The 21,834-nt window shown below is 43.9% G+C and overlaps 1 protein-coding gene across 1 annotated transcript in view; it reads right to left on the bottom strand.

Moving 5' to 3' along the window:
- Nucleotides 1-2,601: 2,601 nt before the first annotated feature.
- ASB4 (ankyrin repeat and SOCS box containing 4) overlaps nt 2,602-21,834 on the bottom strand; it is a 54,639-nt gene continuing 35,406 nt past the window's right edge. The window contains exons 3-5 of the mRNA XM_008261706.4: nt 16,733-17,223; nt 5,791-5,904; nt 2,602-4,756 (exon numbers count right to left, since the gene is read on the bottom strand). Coding sequence (XP_008259928.1) covers nt 4,568-4,756; nt 5,791-5,904; nt 16,733-17,223 — 794 coding nt within the window. The 3' untranslated portion in view covers nt 2,602-4,567. The remainder of the gene's footprint in view (nt 4,757-5,790; nt 5,905-16,732; nt 17,224-21,834) is intronic.

Below are 21,834 nucleotides of genomic sequence, written 5' to 3' on the forward strand. Positions count from 1 at the left end.
TATAAGCCAAGGAGAAGAGCAACTGAGTAGAGGAGCCCTTCTTCGGAGGTGTTGCTTTGGTGCAGGGATTCTGCTTCCTCCAACTGAGAGGGTACCAGGAAGGGCCCCCACTCTCCCACTGGTTTTCCCATTGATGCCATTAGGAAGCCAAGACACGGGGTCCAGTTGATGCACTACACAGAAGTCATCTCGCCAGGATCTAGAACAGGGCTAAGAGAGACGAGTCCAGAATGTATGCCTTGCTTCCTAAATCAAATTGATTGTCATTTCCATTGGTTCACACCACTTGTCAATCAAATACTGGAACAAAGCAGGGGTGCATTTCTTTCCTGTGGCTCTGAGCAGACAGTAGCTAGGTTCCTGGACTTTAAAAAACCCACCCACCCCCCAGTTCCCTTCTGTACCTAAGGTTTTCTGGCATGCCCCTGTGTGCTGCTTCCGTTCTATCATCTCTCCCTGCCTGACAGCATGAAAAACTAATCCGAGGGTGTCTCCAAGTCAGGAAATACAAGGTGGCATCACTCTTTTATATCCTTGAATGGATTAGCATATATTTGAATAGTTGTTATCCAATATCATTGAGGCATGCCTCTATCTGAGAAAACTAATTAGTAAAGAAATTTAAGCTTACCTAATCCACTTAGTGTTTCTTTAGAAAAGAGAGAGGGGAGAGGGCGGCAAAGCAACTGCTCTTTGGAGGATGTTTTTCCTGATTTCATGCATTGCTTCTCAGTGGTGGCAGGTGTGACCAAACATGAATAGGGCGATTTAGTACTGAAATATAGTTTTTGAAAATCTCTTCTAAGCAACTATTTTATGTCAGGCTGATGGGAAAATAACTCAGTTAGATGGTATCTAATCAAAAGAGACATTTACTTCTTAGTAAAAACAAAAAGATTGAGCCCTAAAAGTGAATCTTGCAATGACTTAGTGACAACTCTCCCTCGACTTCCTTTCACTTTGAGCATAGAAGTTCACATGTAACAGATCTGAATCAATTCTTGCAAACAACAAGAGTAAGTGGATGATATTCTCCAACTCTCCCTGTTTATGCATTCTGATTGCAATAACCCTCAGTTAGTATTCTCAGTGCTAATCTACACTGCTCCTGCTACAAAGTGAATTTCCTCCTACCCTTTCCCTAACTGACATGGGAATAGCTGAGAAATGTTCCCTGTCCAAGGAGGTCAATTTGCAAGTGAACTTGGAGCCATCATGAGATAGTAAAGGGAGGCACTGGATCCTTAATCACCCCACTTTCGAAAAAGCCAAGTTTCAAAAATCAATTGATGTGTTTGCATGCTAATCCTCCATATCAATATTATTTCTATTCCTACTTCCTACTTCAAAAAAATCCGAGAAAGTCAGGAACCTGTTTTGTTCCTCATTTGACTCAAAGTGCCTGGCATGTGATGGGAGCTCACCCAGTAGTCCTCCGAGTGAACAGAAACGTACACGTATCCCCTGCAGCTACAGCTTCACTCTAAGGGTGCATTGCACTACTGGTACAACCTACTCCTAGATTATAGTGATTTTAACAGTAATAACGGTAATGCCAACAAAATGCTTACTGAGTGGCATGCTTTCCTCTATGTGCTTTAATGCAGTAACAATTTAGCTCTAAAACAATCCTGCAAATATTCCATTACACTTGAAGAAACTGAGGAACGAGCAGCTTTGTTATTTCCCCTAGATTATGGGCCAAAAATAGGAAAAGGCCAGGCTATGAATCCAGACAATCAGGCTCTGAACAGCTAACTCCAATGCATCTGCTTGTCCCTTAAAGAAAATGATGAGGAATTCCTTCCAGATGCTGGCAATGGTGTCTGCATCTCCAAGAAAACAAGTGAATAGCAGCAATGTTTCTTAAAAGTTTTCAAAGTGCACCAACTTAGAACTTACCAAGTTCTTTAAAAGCAGATAAGTACTATAACAGCTGCCTTTCCCAACATTGATGACCCAGTGCAAATGGGGTGTTTTTAGTTTTGTTATCCCTACAATCGTCTTTTGACAACCATGTTTTTATCAGAACAGAAAGGAAGAACAATGTAGAGATGTAACACTAGGTTATTAAAGAATAGAACACAAACATGTTTAGGTTCTGTAAAGCAGAGAGAAAACTGAACAGGTGGTCTTTCCTTTATGTCAAAGATGCCGCTTCTCACATAACTTACAGAAGAGAGATTATTTTTTCTTTAGGACATTAGGCGTCTATTTACAGAAAGTAACAAAGGCATCATGAGGATCTAATCTCCTCTTGCTCTGACCAGGCTTCAGTGCATGGTGAGAATGAGGGCAAATGAAAAACCCCAGGATGGCAGCAATGGTGAGAAGTGGAAGAGGACGATTCAGTACAGCGTCTTTGTTATTAAAACACCTGTTCCTAGAGCAAGAGCCTGCGTTTCATTTGTGTTTGAGTCACATTGATCCTCTCCTTCTTTTTGAAGAAGTTACTTATTTACAGCACAATTTCTTGTCCTCTTCTTCTTTCTAAACGTGGAAAAAAGCAAGGAAATATACAGTTCTTCAGGGCTACCGCTGAAGAGCCAAAGTTGGCTTAGGAACAAAGTGTTTTGTTGGTAAACAAACAACTCACAAAGATGAAAGGAATCAGAAGAGCTTTATTTAAGTTTTCTAAAGTTCAAAATGAAGGAAAAAATTACTTTAAATCCACAAGGAAACAATTCCAAGCAAGTAGCCATGTATTATATGCTAGATGAACACAAATGGTTTAGCACAAGCAAGCCAAGCAACATGGTCTCCATTTGTCCTCAACACAGTTTTATTTGTCCCAAGTCAATGCAGCAGACTTTCTTCTCAGAACCTCCTGACGATGGAGGGTGCCTTACAGCTCTCCACATGCCCCAGGATGTGTGGATGTGTACCAGCACCACTTGGTGCCAGCATTTTTTTGTGTGTGTAGGGGGCATGTTTTGTATGAACAGTGATACAAATTCAGCATTCTGTTCTATGATAGAGATATTGTAGTACAAAGTACCCCCCTACACACATAAATATGAGTGAAACTAGTATTTCAGAGAGATTATTGTATCCACCTGTGGTTTTTCCTATCCAGACCTGGGCATAAGAGAATTCTGGCACAGAAGCACAACCTAGTGGTGGCCTGGTAGATAATTCAACATTGTCTCTATTCAACTCTCAAGTTAGCTAAGGTGGAGAACCACACAAATAAAAGAAACCTGCTCACAACTGACAGATTTGCTTGCACTAATTACTTCTGCTTTAACTTCTAAAAAGTGATGCTAAAAAAACAATAAGCGTTTCTAAAGGGATTAACGAGAACAAAAAAGGAAAACAAACTTGGCCTCCTAAGCCATGAGGCCGAGAGAGGCTAATTATCTACATTTTTCTTTTTGCAAACATCAAACCAGCAAGCCTGATTACATACTTATTTTTCCAACTTGCTCCAGTTTTACCACTGCCAAAAAGTCTTCCGATTTGCTTTCTGTAGCCAGCCATCACTAACAAAGTGCTCTTTAACTTTGCACTCTGTAACATCAGTCTGTCACATGAAAAGGCCAAAGTCATCAACAAGGTCTTTCCCTTCACACACTTTCTTTCACAAATGTTCCTTCCCTTCCTTGTCACACACACACACAAACACAACACACACACATTGGAACCATGGGATATGCAATATTTATCTCAGAGAGTTTGGCAAAGCACCAACAAGGAAGCTACACTAACACAATAGCTACAATATCTAGCATGGCAGGAGATCCCTCTACGTTCCACAATCCCCTCATTCTTTATCTTCATGCTTTAAAAAGCCACACACACGCTTCATGCCAGAAACACAACTTCAAAAGGTAAGCACTAAAAATGGCACCTGTACTCTTGCCCCGTTTTTTATACTGCAGTCACCTGCTTGTATGTTCGGATCCTCTGCTCAAAGGTCACCCATGGGACTGACTCATCTTTGCATCTCTAGCCTCTGGCTCAATGAGTGTGTGCTGAAATGTTCCTTCTTGACCAGTAAATGGACTGGTCTTTCTTACTCGTTTCTAAATCTTTTCACTCCAAGATCTCCCTGTCTTTGACTATGCTCATGTGCTTTCTTCACTATAATAACCTGCAAAGCTTGGTTTGGGAAGCGACTATAATTGCTGCTAAGTAGTAATGGGGAAAAGACACTAAGCTTAAGAGGCTAATCACAAACTTGCTATATTGAAAATTAAATGGTAATGTAAACTTAATAGTGGTAAGGTAGAGATTGAGATTGGTTTTAAGAAAACCTGGGTCCCATTTTAGATAACATACGAAAAGCTTCACAAAACATATCATGCATCTAGTAAGAGCGCTATGCATGAGATATTACTGTTACATCAGTACGTTCTGAATGCTTCTTGTCTTTGAAAATTCCTTAACTTTACTTCTTATCCCCCCTCACCATGATACCCTAGGATTAATGACAGAGTGTTTGTAAAGTGTTTTCAAATCCCTGACCTGTTATAATCAACCTAAGTACCATTTTATTTAAGCAAACTGAGTCTAACCAACAAGTCCACTTAAAGATCTAAGACTGGGAACTGCTGTATCATAAGCCTTAATAAATGATTCCTTCTGGCTCTAAAAGCAAATACTTTTTCAATGACAATGGGAGAGAAAGCAAAGGAATTGCTTTGTGGCATCTGCTGTTCAAAGCTTTTCGAATAGCACACCGCGACAAGTGCATGAGTGTCCTTGGAGAGTTGCAGCAAACAGTAAAGAGAGAGTGGTAGAAATCCCAGTATTTCTGCAAAGGAAGAGAGAAGGCTCCAGTTAGAGTAGCACCACAATGATTCCTTGAGTCCCTACTTTACACATAACAGTGCTTCCCACCTTCTCCAATGGTGATTCAAACGTTAAATTGAGGCTGGGCAGGGGCATTGAAAAAGTATATATATATATAAAAAGAGAGGAGAGAGACAAGCAAACAATAAAATACAAATCAGAACGCAGGCAATGAGTTAAGACAGACTTGTATAAACTTCCTGGGCCAGTATAGATCATGCTAGCAATTTTAAATTAATGTAAATGCTATTAAATTAAATGCCCTTCGTGTGTCTGATGTGACCCATATATTCAGATATGTAAAAATAATGAAGGATTAATGAATCCTGGGCAAGTTGAATAACTTTTCAAGGTAAAGAGCTTATAAGTAGCAGAATAAGATTGCACATCTAAGCCATCAGCCTCCAAATCAAGGGAACTTTGCATTTGGTGCCTGATACTTCTCCACATGCTGGAGACAGAGTTAGGCTTCTAAAGCCAAGAAAAGGATACTCTCTGGTGAGGATGAGTTTATGGAGGTGGCAAAGTCCCTGAGTCTAACAATGATAATAGCTTGTGGGTCCTACTGAGGATTTTCCATATGTCCCATCCCAGTGTGCTTACGTTTCCTGCTTAAGAATCACTTCAAGATATTTTAAAGTGAGTAAAATAATCTGTACAAAACACTTTAATTTTTTGGTAAAAATGGTATATGAGCAATCCCAAATATTATCATTTAGTTCATCTAAGTGATTGGAAAGAATGTAAAACTACCATCTTACGTACCTATTCAACTTACACTTACATGGAGAAATTCCATGCAGTTCCACATTCCTTAATGCCACACATGTGATGGAACTACTAACTGTAACACCTACATTTATAACGCTTTGTCTCATTGCATTTGGGTAGGCTTCAGAAGTATTGCAAAGCCAATTTTGTCAACTACACACTTCTAACACAGTCTGGCGATAATGCGTTGAAGGGGAAACTGTAGGAAGTGAATTGACTGCTTACCTCCAAGTCATCATCAGGGATAGCTGTTCTCCACTTTATGTTCCACCTGATGTGCTCGTAGGCATTGACTACAACTTCGATGGCCTTGGGACAAGAATGGCAAGCCTGGATCACCTGCAGGGGAAGGATAGAGTTTCATGCATTCAATGCACACATATGATTTATTTTGTTGTTGCCATTTCCAGAAATATCAAGAATCCATGGATCTATTATACTTCCTGGAGCCCTGAAATGCTTTTTGAGATGCATAAGGACTTTGAGTATTCAAACACATTGCCAGCCCCATGTTGGATGGACAGATTAATAAAATCCAACTACACTGCTTCCACTCTCCAGAAGCAAGTGAAAAAAACAGATAAGGTGGGAATCTGAAGATTCACTTTCCTGGCCAAGAATTAAAGCAATCCTGGTAGATGCTCATCTCAGAATATACCTCCAGCTGCCTAGGAAACTCTTCTAACTCGGAATAAAATTTTATTATCAAAAAGCCAAAAGTTAGTGCTCCAAGAACCTAGGTCTACTGGTGCTAGTTGGCCAAAGATACAGAAGAAATACCAAAAAGTGAAATGCACTGATTTCCAGGGGAGATCTGGCCTAAAGATGAGAGGCCAAAACACATCACACAACTAGGCCAATAAGCTGTTGATCCCCATATTTTTATATCATATGGTTTAAAATAGGAAGTACAGAAACTCTCAGAGGTACAGCTGTATAGGTTGAGGTGAGTTGGGAAAGCTTTATTGTAAGAGATGAATTCAACTTTAGATCCTAGATGACAGAAAGGTGGTGGTGTGGTGGTAGTGGGTGCTCATGCACACCCTGCACCAACAAACAGTATCAAGGCATTTTAAAAAGTTTGTGCAAAAATAGGATTAAAACATAATTGATGCCAAAAATTGAAATCCATGCATAGTTTTCTCATAACTCATTTCCATTAATTATTGAGGACCCATCCTACTTTTGAAAGAGAGTTATTTCAAGGAGCACAACAAAGTACACTTTCATTCTTTCTTTTTCACACAGATTTGCTCCCTGGAGCTCTTCTCCACTGTCGGAATGGTACTCCACGAAGGGTGATATCACGCCCATTTATAGTTTATTTTTAATAATAAAACATGCTCCAGTCATTCAGGACACTAGAAGAGTGCCTCTTCAGTAATTATATATGTCCATTTTAATGAAATACTTGAAACTCCAAATTCTATTCAAAATAAAAGAGCTCCCTCTACTGGAACCCAATACTGGGGAAGCAGGTACTCTGAGTGTGATATAGTTGGAAACACACTGTGGGTCTTTGTGCCTAGTCCCTGGTGCAGAGCTCCTAGAACTGCTGGGATTTCCAGAGTCAGAAAGGCAGATTTAGTTATTCAAAACATGCACCTTCCAATGAGAAAGACCAAGTTTGACCAGAGAGATGGAAAGTTCAGCATCACCAGCTGCCCATCCCCCAGTCTCCAGGAAGACCAGAACAACTGGAGATTGAGTCCCTCTCCAGTGGCCAATGGAGTACGGTGAACTTGGAGGGGAATGAAAGCTTTGCACCACAGCCCCCACACCCTGCCTTGTGCTCCTTTTCCATTTGGCTGTTCCTGAGTTGCAGCCTTTATAATAAACCAGTAACAACGGTAAGTCCTCTCTTAACTTCTGTAAGCCATTCTAACAGGTTATCAAACCCAAAGAGGAAACTGTGCAACCTTTGAATTTGTAGTCAGCCTGACAGAAATGTGGGTAACTTGGGAAACACCCACAATATGCAGCTGGCATCACAAGTGAGGGCCACCCTGTGGGACTGAGCCTGGAGCCTGTGGACTCTAACGTTAATTCCATGTAGTGGGTGTCAGGTATGAGCTGAATTGTTGGATACCAGGACTGGCAGAATTGGTTCATAAGAAAAGCAACATCTCAGTGGACTTCTCCATTTCTCCAACTTGTCTTCACTTATTCTCCCCACGTGCACCCCTGCACTGCCCTGGGTTTGGATGAGGGAGGAAACAGGGAGCAAAGATCTCGGTTGGCACAAGCGAGATGAAGACAATTGTGGCTGCAGGAAGAATAAACAGAGCTCACTACAAGCGTGATGTCACACTGCTGCCGTCCACAATGTTCTCTGCAACCCCCACTGTGGAATTCCCACCTCACAGACAAGGACAATACTTCTCATCTTTAACCCCCGTCCTACCACGTTCTTTCTGCTCGGATGGAAGTGGCTCTGGAAGTCCCTTGGATGTGGCCTATTTTCATTTCAAACTGACCCCTGCTGGCTCTCCCAAGTGCCCACACCCTGTCTGTGGGAACCTGACCTCTGTCCTGACTACCAACCTAATCACCTCTCGCTCCTTTGCTGCCTGGTAGGCAAGCTCTAACCACAGACTTGTTCTTACTAAATTTCTCATCATGAGTTACATATCAGTCCCTCTTTTCCCTTGAAACTTCAGAGAACGCAAATCAAGCTCTACCGGGTCTTCTCAAAAAAGATTTATTATTTATTTTGAAAGAGTCACAGAGAGAATGAGAGAGACAGAGAAAAATCTTTTTTCAAAGATTTATGTGTTGGGCCAGCACTGTGGCGTAGCAGTGCCGGCATCCCATGTGGACACTGGTTTGAGTATCAGATGCTCCACTTCTAATCCAGCTTTCCACTATGGGCTGGGAAAGCAGTAGAAGATGGCCCAAGTCCTTGGGCCCCTGCACCCATGTGGGAGACCTGGAAGAGGATCCTGATCAGCTCAGCTCTGGCTGTTGCAGTCATTTAGGGAGTAAACCAGCAGATAGAAAACTGACTCTCTCTCTCTCTCTCTCTCTCTCTCTGCCTCTCCTGTTCTCTGTGTGTAACTCTGCTTTTCAAATAAATAAATAAATCTTAAAAAAAGATTTATGTATTTTATTTGGAAGTTAGAGATACAGAGATAGACGGAGAGAGGCGGGGAGAGAAATTGTCCATTTGCTGATAAACTCCCGCAGATGGCTGCAATGGGCAGGGCTAGGCCAGGCCAAAGCTAGGAACTTCATCCAGGTCTCCCACATGGGTGGCAGGGGCCCAAGCATTTGGGCCATCTTCTATTGCTTTCCTAGGCCACTAGGAGAGAGATGGATCAGAAGTGGAGGATCCAGGAGACCAACCAGTGCCCATATGGAACGCCAGCATCGCAGGTAGTGGTTTTACCTGCTGTACCATAATGCAGGCCCCTCTTGAGTCTTCTTAAAGCTCCTCACACTGAGTGTGAGAAGAGAAAGCTCCCACCCTTCACATTAGAAGGGAGGCTGCCCTATACTTCAACCTTCGTAATTTCCCAGTCTATCGCGACCCCAAACCACTGTTGCTGGGAAAAGGCTCACAAATCTGGGTTTTCCCTACTTCCTTTACTAGTTCTTCCTAGCTGATCTAGCATGCGTATTTCAGTGTAGCATAGTAAGTACATGACATCTTGGGGTCTCGGGCAAAATTGAGGCAAAAAGACCATCAGTTTAATATCCAGTTGGATATGTGTGTGTGTGTGTGTGTGTGTGTGTTCATAGTAAAGAGATCTATCTGAAAGGAGGGCCCATGTCAGGAACAGGTGAGACGGAGCCAGCTGACAGCTCATCTTATTTGCTGGTCTGCAGACCTCAGCACTGGCTTGGCAAGAAATAGGTGGATATTAACGAATTCTTAACAAGCAGAGTTACGTTCAATCTATGCATCCATTAAGAAGCTTTTATTGAGCACTGTGTTTAGTGCTATGATGGTAATTCTCAGAAGTTTATGACCTGTATTTTGTCTTCAAGGAGTTTACAACCTGGTTGAACAGAAAAGCCACAGGTATTTAAAAGAATTAGAGAGCAATATAAGTCAGTAAATAATAAAACACTAACTTAAAGATCACCCAGTGTCCCCTGAGCACCGTGAGCAAAGGCACAAAGGAGAAAACAAGCAAATCAAGGGCAGAGAGCAGTTCAGTTCGGAGGCAGGAGGGGAGGGAGCAGAAAGCTTCCTGCTTAACGCAGGCGTTAGTCCTGGGGATGAAGGCAATTGCGGCTGTAGGAAGAATAAACAGAGCTCAACAGTAATCAGACACAAAGGAGACAACTCTGAAGGCCAAGGTCAAGGACAGACAGGGGCTCCCTTGATAGAGGGAGGTTGGAAGGGCCCACTAATTGGGGAATGGACAGATAACGAGCAGAAGGTATCTCATTGTAATGTGTTAATCTCAGTAAAAAAAAAAAAAAAAAATGGCACAAAAGATGCCCTGATGAAAAGGCGAGATGGAGCTGGAGACCAGACACCATCCAAGTATGTGCTGGCTCCGGCAATGGGGCTTGTCTGTACTCCAAATTATTCCAAAGAGAAAAGGTAGTGGATCACTGTCCACCAAGTCAGAAACCCTTACAGGCAAGAGGGAGGAAGGAGGAAAAAGGATAACAGCCACCATCATTTGAGGATTTGCTATATGCCATATGCCCGGGACTATGTTGCCTCTTCACATACTTTAGCTTGCTCAATTTTCAACAACTCCATGAGCTAAGTCTTGTCATTATGTGCAGTTAGCAGACTTAAAAATCAAAGGCTGAGAAAATTTAAACTCTGGGTCACTTAGTTAGTAAGCAGTGCAGTCAGTAGTCAAACCTAGGTCAGTATGACTCCACATTTAAAAAAAAAAAAGTGGTTAGGGTTAAAAAAAAGTGTTATCTGGCTCCAAATCTTGACTTTCTGAAGTCTTTTTTCTTTTTTCTTTTCTTTTTTTTTTTTTTTTGACAGACAGAGTGGACAGTGAGAGAGACAGACAGAGAGAAAGGTCTTCCTTTTGCCGTTGGTTCACCCTCCAATGGCCGCCGCAGCCAGCCCACCGCGCTGATCCGATGGCAGGAGCCAGGTACTTATCCTGGTCTCCCATGGGGTGCAGGGCCCAAGAACTTGGGCCATCCTCCACTGCACTCCCGGGCCACAGCAGAGAGCTGGCCTGGAAGAGGGGCAACAAGGACAGAATCTGGCGCCCCGACCGGGACTAGAACCCGGTGTGCCAGCACCGCTAGGCGGAGGATTAGCCTAGTGAGCCGCGGTGCCGGCCGACTTTGTAAAGTCTTTAGGTGCACAAAGTCCAAAGCTCCCACTGTGTCATTCGTTTCTGCTGATGCACTGACTGCTGAGTTTTCTGCTGACCAAAGACTTGGTTCTTGGAGCATGAAAGGCTCCACTTAGCCTGACAGCACCTCAACACTCATTTCTGCCTCTTTCCGGAATGAAGGCTGCTGGACACATCTTGAGGCCTCGGGAACTATTTCACCAGAAAACAACAACAAAATAGCCTTAGGAGATAACAAATTTTGAATCATCACTGACAGGAACCTGAATCACCAAGTGCCACTGGGCTACGGCAGACCCTGAAGGGAGGAGCCCCTTTGCCTTTGCATGCCAGGGAAGCAGCGCAGTTGCAGCTCTGAATCTTTGGCACCCCTACCCCCACTTCATGGAAGGATAACTGGACAACTGAAGAAGGTTCTAGACACCTCATCACTGAACTGCCAGATGTGTAGATATACACACCATCTACTAACAAACAAATTCAAGATAAGGTCTCCCTGACACTCTTCCAATCAGAGTGCCACCTGTAAGACACTTGGTAAAGAAATTCTCAGGCTACCTGGTCCTTGTGTGTTGAAAGATACTTCAAGATCAGAGGGAAAGGTTTGTACCTTGGGCTTCACAGACAGTACCGTTCAACAACAGAAATCATCTTTACTTCCCCCAAACTCTCACCTTCCTCTTCTCTCCTAGAAAAATATCTTTCTTGCCCTACAAGAAAACCCAATCTTGGCTCCCTAGGGTGTCACTTCCTTCTGAATTATGCTGGGGGAAAAAAAATCAAATGTCCTTTTGTACCCTGGAAAGCAACTGCAGATCCTATAATTCTCTTTTTTCCCTTGCTTATGTAATTTATACATTGGCTTTCAGTGAAATACACCCTCTACAAATTTGCTTTGTATTTGGAAGACAGAATCTTCAGCTCTGACCTTGTTCCTTGTAAATAAGGAACCTGAATTCCCCATCCACAAGAGAACAAATCACTTCATCTTCTGGATAAATGAGTCAGTCTTTTACTTGTCGTAAAGATGACTTTTTCTGTGCAAAGTCGGGCTGTGGAGTAGGTGTTCTAAATCACTTTGGAACATCTGCATAGTAAATGGAACAGTTTTTCTTTAGCTTTCCTTTGGAAGGGAGCCAGCTCTCTTACAGTCTGTTGGGTGGCAACAAAAATGTTTACACTACAGCCATCTTCCAGTAGCCAACTCTACTGTAAATCTCTTTAGCCAACAGCCAAACTAGAGGAACCTGGAGGAGCATACAGAACTGAATAAAAAAATCCTAACAGTGGACAAAATTTTCCTTGTAACACACTGGGCTACCAGGGAAGGACATCTTACCTGGGGCCAAAGACACGTTTTCAGAGTAGAAGCCAAGGAAACACTTTGAGCACCACTTCTGGATTGTTGTCATGGGTCACCCACTTACTGCTCAGATAACTCCTCCAAGTTCATATTCTTACTTTTGCTTTTCAGATGAAAAATTTGTAATCTGACAGATTAATGGATGTTTTCAAAATTCATACAACAATGAAATGGCCAAGCCAAGTTCTCAGCCACAGTCCATATGCCTCTGGCCTTAACACTCTCGGCTGGTGTCTCTTGGAGAGCTGCCTTTGTCAAAAGGATCTGGGAACCTCCCCCCAATTGCAAGATATCTTATTGGAGAATAGAAATTGATTGAAAGACCCATTCTCCCTAACATGGATTTTTTTTTTTTTTGACAGACAGAGTTAGACAGTGAGAGAGAGAGAGAGAGAAAGGTCTTCCTTTTTCCATTGGTTTACCCTCTCCCAAATGGCTGTTGCGACTGGCGCGCTGTGCCGATCTGAAGCCAGGAGCCAGGTGCTTCTCCTGGTCTCCCATGGGGTGCAGGGCGCAAGCATTTGGGCCATCCTCCACTGCACTCCCGGGCCACAGCAGAGAGCTGGACTGGAAGAGGGGCAACCGGGACAGAATCCAGCGCCCCAACGGGGACTAGAACCCCGGGTGCTGGTGCCGCAGGTGGAGGATTAGCCTAGTGAGCCGCGGCGCCAGCCTAACATGGATCTTAAAAGGGAACAAGAAGGGGTATTTTAGCTATTTTCACAGAAACCTGCTTCCTCCAATCTAAGCCAAAGTCAGCTGTGGCCACTGGGGGAGTAAACCAGCAGATCTCACCTTCTTTCTCTCTCCCTTGGTCTCTGTCACTGTACCTTTGAAATAAACAAATAAATAAATAAAAACCTAAATGAAAGATCTCCGCGAGTGAGATCCCAGTGGAAAGAATGGGTCTTCAAAGAAGGAGGTACCTTTCTCTGAAGGGAGGAGAGAACTTCCACTTTGACCATGGCCTTGTCTAAATATGATCAGAGTCAGTGAACTCAGGGGGCTTCCATAGCCTTGGCAGCTCATGCCAAGAGCCTAGGGTGATTACTGATGCCATAAACAAGAGTGTCAATTTGTTAAGTCAACAACAGGAGTCACTGTGCACTTACTCCTCATGTAGGATCTCTGTCCTTAGTGTGCTGTACATTGAGATTTAATGCTATAACTAGTACTCAAACAGTATTTTTCACTTTATGTTTCTGTGTGGGAGCAAACTGTTGAAATCTTTACTTAATGTATGCTAAACTGATCTTCTGTATATAAAGAGAATAGAAAATGAATCTTGATGTGAATGGAAGGGGAGAGGGAGTGGGAAAGGGGAGGGTTGCAGGTGGGAGGGACGTTATGGGGGGGAAGCCATTGTACTCCATAAGTTGTACTTTGGAAATTTATATTCATTAAATAAAAGTTAAAAATAAATAAATAAATAAATAATTTTTTTAAATTGTTAGGAAACAAAGAGATGGTATGGATTATGAATAAGAATAACAGGATTAGTTAAATAATTAACCAAAAAATAGATAAGTACAAATGTCCAAAATCAAAGTGAGACCCAGGGAAGAGTGTGCAGTGGCACCTGCCTTCAGTGGGTTCACAGACAGGAGCCGTGCACGATTTCTGCCTCTAGCCTTAAGAAGCAGACAAAATGGACCTCTCAGAGCTCGCCTTCTCTTGTGATCCTTTAGGCTTGGTTCTATTTCCTGAGTAATACATCAACAGAAAAAGCAACAGAAGCAACTATACCATAAATCTCAGTCTACGGAGCCAGACAGACCTCATCTGGACCAAGTCCACGGCCACTGCCCTTTAAGGGACTTGGCTCACCCAGTGGTCCTCTTCTACTTCTTGTGCACTCCTCAGGAAACACCTTCAGAAAACACCTGAATCTCCTTCTGCTCCTTGAGAAAACACCTGACTCTGACCACTAATAACCACCCTCACCATGTCCACAGTGGGTCTCAGCCACCCTTGTCTCTTATTTGGATTACAGCAATCATTTTGATTACTTGTAATATTTGCACACCCCTCACTGCATTTTTTCTCAAAAAGGCAATCAAAAGGGTGTTTTTATATTTTTTCCACTCAAAAAGATTCCAGTGACTTCTCTCATCCAGAGGTAAACATCAGCAAGATCCTCCCGGCCTACGGGGTCTGTGAGCCTCTCAGAAACAGACCTCCGTCACTCCTCCCACTGGTTCCCTGCACTGCAGCCCCTCTGGCTTCTTATTTCATCCTCAAACTTGCCTAGCCCTCTCCTGCCTCAGGACCCTTGCAACTGCTTTTCCTTTAGCCTGGAGCATTGTCCCTGCACCCAAGTATTCACATTGATTGCTACTTCTTGATCTAGTCCACTTATATAAATACCACACACACATACACATCCCAAATGTGGTGTTCTCTCATTTTCTTTTTTTTAAATTTTTTAAGATTTATTTATTTAAAAGGCAGAATTACAAGAGACAGAGAGAGAGAGAGAGAGAGAGAGAGAGACTTCCATCTGCTGGTTTACACCCCAAGTGGTCACAACAGCCAAAGCTAGGCTGATCCAAAGCCAGGAACCTGGAGCTTCTTCCAGGTCTCCCACACGGGTGCAGGGGTCCAGGGACTTAGGCCATCTTCTACTGCTTTCCCAGGCCACAGCAGAGAGCTGGATCGAAGTGGAGCAGCCAGGACTGCTGGGAGCGGCTTTACCCGCTATGCCACAGCACCAGCCCCCTCTTATTTTCTTCATCCTACTTTATTTTCCTTCATTGTACCTAAGACATCAGAGTATATTTATTTGCTTATTATTGTTTTTGTTTGTTTTCTGTTTCCTACCAGAAAGTATCTCCCATAAGAGTCTTTATTTGACCAACTGTTCTGTTTGCAGAAAGTAGGACAATGCCTGGAAGCTGCCAGGTGTTCAGCAGATATTTGTGAAGTAAGTGAATGAGTGAATTTGACCGCTTACTTCCTATGGTGCGGAAATACCTCAACATTAGTAGCTTTAGCTTATCCACTTCTTAAGTGAGGATCTGTCAGCGCATACCTCAGAGGCTGTTATAAAAATAAAATTAAAATTATAAAAATAAAATAAAGTTGTCTTTGTGGAGCCTATTTAGATTTTAACAAAGGACAGTTACTGTGACATTATTATTATTATTCTATTCTTCCTAATCACGATCATCTGGAATTTTCTATAAAAATTTTTAGAAAGTTCCAAGACATTTTGAACTTTACACATACACACACGCGCACATACACACACACACACGCACAAACACACAAAACTTAAGGGGAAAGTTATTTCATAGCCCATTAAATACTGAGAACCAAAGGAAAATTCCTCCCTGAGTTCACAGGCCGCTGAAGCCTTACTGTCTTTGTCTGAATGCGCTCCAAGGTGTCCCTGGGGAATCTGCTCTGAGCAGGTGCACCACCTGTCAGTTCTCAGTGGAACTTTCTTCTGACCCTCACTGCAGGTCCTCACGTAGGCCCTGACATTTTACCAAGGTCATGGGCAGAACCCAGTTGTGAATCAATGAAGTGTCTGTTGCTTCCTTTTCAGTGGTTAGCTGGTTTGTATCTCAAACTTCTCCATGCTTGCTAAATTTTTAGAATCGAGGGAAATGTAAAACACGGCATCATTTTACTCGTTTCTTTTAAAATGAACCACATTTTGGCTTCCAAATGCATTCCTTTCATTAACTTAATGAAAAACTTCCTCTCTATCCCCTGCTCCCATAGCACCCTGTGCTCCCCCACCACACCATTTACCACGGCTGACGCAAGTTATCCATTCCCATGTCTGTCTCTCCCACTAGATTCCAAGCTCCTTCCGGGTACCATGTCTTAGTCATATCACTGTTGTTAGCATCTGGTCCCTGCCAGCCCATTGGAGGTTATCAATCAAAGTTCTTGAAAAGAGGCTGTGCAGAGTGGTCACCTAAGATAGGAATAGAGGCTGGAAGGGATTAGCTAAGGCTGAACCCCGGTGCAGGCACTGTGTGGGAGCCAGGGCAGTCACTTAACCTCTCTCCTTCCATCCTACCTTACCTTGTTGTAAGAATTAGGTGAGTTAATCAACAAATCCAGGGGGCTTGTAACTGGGTGCGCAATTCAATATACACAATAAATATAATTATTACTGCCGAACAAATGTTAGCTTTCAGTAAACTGGAAAATCGGGTAGCCCTTTCCTGGCTACAAGCTAATTCTGAAACAACCCGAATCATCTTTAGATCAGACATTCTTAGAAGACGGCAAATGTGTGTCTGTGTGTCTGTCGGACAGACTTAACCCAGCGTCCCAGGAAACCATTCCCTTTGCGTGGACAAGATGGTAAAATTTATTCAGCACTCTTGCTCTCATTCCTGGCTCCCGGGCCCTGACTTCATACAAACTTGTACAGAGGGAAGAGCTAGCTGGTGTTCGGTGTGGACGTGAAGGGCCAAATAGAAGACGCAAGGACTCAAGCCTCAAGCCAGCCCAGGTTAGACCTCGGGCAGGGCTAGCCTCGGCCTCCCTGCTGACTCACCTTGTGGAACTGCGGCGGGTAGATGCGCGCGGCCCCGTGGTTCAGCAGCAGCTGGTAGCAGATCTCGGGCTGGGCGGCTGGTCGCACCGACGTGACCTTCAGCACGTACTGGATGGCGGCGCAGCCATTGATATCCATGAGGTTGGCTTCGGCGCCCGCTTCCAGCATCATGTGCATGAGTACGTGGTCGCAGTTCCAGGCCGCCTTGTGCAGGGGGGACTTAAAGTCGTCGTCCCGGGCGTTGACCTCGGCCTTGTGGTCGAGCAGCGTGCGGCAGATGAGGTGGTGCTCGCGGCTGTACTCCTGCTCCTTGAAGCGCAGGGACCAGTAGGCGGCGGTGGCCAGCGGCGTCTCCATGTGCGCGTTCACGCTGTCCACCACGGCCCCGTGCTCCACGTAGAAGGCCACGAGCTCCGAGAGCCCAAAGTGGGCAGCCGTGTGCAGAGGGGTTTCCTCGTCCTGGTTGTTGGTCTTCATGTTCACGTTGGCCCCTGTGTGTGTGTGTGGAGGGGGGATAAAAAGGTTTAGCATATTTCTCTGCCATTGCACCCAAAGTTCGTTGAACAAGATCGTTCTCATTGATTGTCTTTCAGCCTCTGCAAATGCGCATTAGTCGCCGCTGCCACCAGCACCAAGTTCCATCTCCGGACCCCCTGGAAATCACTCCTTGGAAACAACCAGCAACTGTAGCCGGAGCAAAGAACAAAGGGTTCCTCTAGAAGGCTGCCATTGCTGAACCTTAGTTCTTACTTGCAGACTTGGAAATACCCCTGGCTTCTATAACAAAATAACTCTTATCAACAATATAGCCAGTATGATTTAAAATAAAGTTTAGCAGCCTTGGAAGTTGATATAAGGGCTTTAACCATTATCAATCATTGTGACTGCTTTTCTCCTGCTGCAAAGCAGGGAAACCTAAAAGCTTGATGCAAACCTTAGTGTGGGGAAACTGCCCTGCACTTTGACTGAAGTTACAGTATTAGAGCCATCCACATCGATGAGGCTTCCTTCCAATACAACGGGAGACAAACACAGACAAACAGAGTTTACTCCCAAGCTAGCCTAAAGATCATATTTTATACTGAAAGAAGTATAAGCCAGTAAGTATAACAGAAATGTTAACTGAAAGAAAGAAAATGATTCAGAGACCATAACACATTTGATTTATGATTGACAAAGGATAATAGAAATATGAATTGTTTTGTGCTGGAAAGCTCCTTAGAAATTACCAAATTCAACCCACTAATTTAACACACCAGGAAACTGAAATACATTTATTTTCTTATAGAGAATGTTAAGTACTAGAATGGTCAGTTTGAAAACCTGAAATTTTCCTTTTCTGCCTAATTTAATGGGGTGAACTGAATGACCCCTGTGGGGACCAGCACTATAATCAGTTCCACTGGAAACTTTTATAGCTGCTTTAAGTATAAATCTGAAGAGACTTTTATTATTGTTATTATTATAATTGCAGAAAGTAATATTTATTAAGCACTTAACCACATGCAACACTCTGAGCTAAATGCTTTTAATATATTGCCTCATCGAATTTTCACAGCAATCTTTTGCAATAGGAGCAGTTTTTATCCTAATTTTACAGATGAAGAAATTCGTACTTGGGGAGGTTAATAATTTCCCCCGAAGCACACCCCACTAGCAATGAGAAGAACTCTGATCTGAGAGCAGACAGCTTGGCTTCCAAACCCCTTATCACCTCGTTGGTCCTTTTCTAGAGGGAAGCTTTTCTGTATTTGACTGTCTTTTAGATATGAAATCTAGAACACACCAGAGGAAGAACACTGCATTTTGTTCAGTCTCAAATGTGCCCTCAGCATGTTGCTTGTTCACGCCTTGAGTGACGGCACGCTCTGACCCATTGGGGAACATCTGGGAAAGGCAGCGCTGGTGTAAGAAGCCAGCGTCCTGTGGGACACCAGCCCCCTGCGAGGTGTCTAAAATGCACTGCTGTTTTGGCCGGCGCCGCTGCTCACTAAGCTAATCCTCCGCCTAGCGGCGCCGGCACACCGGGTTCTAGTCCCGGTCAGGGCGCCGGATTCTGTCCCGGTTGCCCCTCTTCCAGGCCAGCTCTCTGCTGTGGCCAGGGAGTGCAGTGGAGGATGGCCCAGGTGCTTGGGCCCTGCACCCCATGGGAGACCAGGAGAAGCACCTGGCTCCTGGCTCCTGCCATCGGATCAGCGCGGTGCACCGGCTGCAGCGCGCTGGCCGCGGCGGCCATTGGAGGGTGAACCAACAGCAAAGGAAGACCTTTCTCTCTGTCTCTCTCTCTCACTGTCCATTCTGCCTGTCAAAAAATAAATAAATAAAAAAAATATATAAAATATAAAATGCACTGCTGTTTAAACCCCGAGCCTCTCTGCACTGCAGAATCGCAGACAGCAGAATTAAAACCAAAGATCATCAGTCTTCTGCCCTGGGGAGCCCTGCTGAGGTCTCCTTCAGGCCGGCTCTGCTCGGGGATGACACGGGGCAGGTAAGAGCATCTTCCCAGGGGCCACCTGTGAGGCAGCTCCAGCACTGCAGCGGGTCCAGCCAGGACAGAAGCAAAGCGTCTGAGTGAACCTTTGCAGGTCAACTGGGACAACCCTCCCCGTCGACTTTCCAATGGACTTGGAGGCTGACTGTCGCCCCTGCACCTCTCCTGCAAGTACACAGCCTGCAGAGTTCCTGGCTCGCAATAGCAGCTCCTTGTTTTTAGACTTGAAGCCTGTCTTCGAGAATGACTTTTCCAAGGAATCAACAAAATAGGAGAATGTGACTACTTTTTAGACTTTGTGATTTATTCAAAAAATTAGAGACCAGCAATATAAATTCTCAATAATTTAAAAATATTTTTGAGAGGTAGACGTGAGTTCTGGTTCTGATTCTGATCCAGTTTCCCACTAATGTGCACCCTGGTAGGCAGAAGTGATGGCTCAAGTACTTGGATCACTGCCACCCATATAGGAGGCCTGGACTGAGTTCCAGCATCTTGGCTTTGGCCTGACCCAATCCCAGCTATTGCAAGCATTTGGAGAGTGAAATAATGAATGGAAACTCGGGGGAGGGGGGTCTCTCTCTCTCTCTCTCTCTCTCTCCCTCTCTCTCTCTCTGTGTGTGTGTCTGCCTTTCAAATAAGTAAAATAATTTAAAAGCTTAAAAATATTTTAGTGTTGGGACTGATGCTGTGGCATAGTAGGTAAAGCTGCCTTCTGCAGTGTCATCATCCCATATGAGCACTGGTTCGAGTCCCAGCAGCTCCACTTACAATCCAGCTCTCTGCTGTGGCCTGGGAAAGCAGTAGAAGATGTCCCAAGTCCTTGGGCCCCTGCACCCATGTGGGAGACCTGGAAGAAACATCATCTCCTGGCTTCGGATCGGCGCAGCTCCAGCCATCGCAGCCACTTGGGGAGTGAGCCAGCAGATGAAGACCTCTCTCTCCCTCTCTCTCTCTCTCTCTCTCTCTCTCTCTCTCTTTGCCTCTGTAACTCTGTCTTTCAAATAAATAAAATAAAATATTAAAAAAATATTTCAGTGCTAAAATATAAAGTTTCCAAGAGCTACACAATAAAGCATCACACACTGGGTTGGTTTAAACAACAGAACCCTACTCTTCCACAACTCTGGAGAAAAGCGGTCTGAAGTTAAGGTGTTAGCAAGCTTGGTTCCTTCAGATGTTTTTGAGCATTCTCTAAAAGTTTTACTGATATTATCTCACTTATTATTAGACAGTAAGGATCTTGAGAAACATCTGTTATTCAAAGGCTGGATCTCTCTTTTCCTATTCAGGGCATTTGCTGAGTGTCCTGGAAGTGTTTTCCCAGCCCTCTTCTGTGTCAAGGATGTGATGTGGCAAGTGTCAAGTTTGTTATTAACTGTCACCAAAGCATATTTTCAGTTGGCTGCTTTGTTCTAGTTTCAATTTTGCCCTTTCAGCCTGCAATCTAAGGCAAATATATTTTCTTCCATCTTCCACAGTCTTCTCTTAAATGAAATCTTGGGTGAAATAGCATTTCCCTTAAGTTCCCATTTCTCTAACACTCACATGTGCTAGGGTCTGGAGTTGAGAACTTCATTCAGATCAATAAGAACAATCACCTTTTTAAAAAAGATTTATTTATTTATTTGAAAGGCAGAGTTACAGTGAGAGAGGGAGAGAGATGGAGAGAGAGTAGGAGAGAGAGAGAGAGAGGTCTTCCATTAGTTGGGTTCACTCCCCAGATGGTCCCAGCAGCTGGGGCTGGGCCAGTCCCGAAACTAGGAGCCAAGAGCTTATTTCCAGGTTTCCCACATGGCTAGCAGGGGTCCAACCACTTGTGCCATTCTCTGCTGCTTTCCCAGGCCATTAGCAGGGAGCTGGATTGAAAGTGGGGTAGCTGGAATTCAGACTGGCGCCCATGCGGGATGCCAGCATTTATGGTTTGTGTCACTCAGTAGATTACTCTGTATCCCTTCTTACCTATAATGTCACAAATTCCCATGACTCTCCCATTTTCACTGAACACATTTGCATGTGGCTTTGTGTTTCATTTACCTCTGTCCTGATGTCATCTTGCAAAGCTATCTCATATGTTCACACTCACGATTCCTAAACTTTCTGGGGCAGATTGTACCATCACTACCAACATTTTCACTGGACTATCCCGCAGCGAGTTCCCGTCTCCACCCTGCTGGACCTGCCCAGCTGCATCTCTGTCTTACCTTTGACCAGGTCATTCAACTCTACCTTCATTGCCAGTATGTTCTAATTTTTCCCACGGCTTAAATTTAAGATCAAACACGTTATATTCTTGTGATGACACTCAAATCTCAGTGGCTTAAAGCCACAAACACTTATTTCTCAGCCTCACCCACTCTAATGCTTTATGGCTCCAGGGGCAATCCAGAGCCAAAGTCCTGAGTTGAGCTCTCAGGAATCCACGCCGCCTTGGTCTTACTGCTTTACCACCTCCACCTGAATTTTCCCTCACTATCCCAATACATGGGGAGAAACAGACTTAAAACCTCACATTCCTCCTCACTGCCTGAGTCTAGCAGTGAGTCTTATTTCTTATGTTCACATGGCATTAGTAGAAGAGGCATAAGCCTGCTGAATGCAGTGAGAC

The sequence above is a fragment of the Oryctolagus cuniculus genome, chromosome 16, assembly GCF_964237555.1.
Source record: "Oryctolagus cuniculus chromosome 16, mOryCun1.1, whole genome shotgun sequence".
Classification (NCBI taxonomy): Eukaryota; Metazoa; Chordata; class Mammalia; order Lagomorpha; family Leporidae; genus Oryctolagus; species Oryctolagus cuniculus.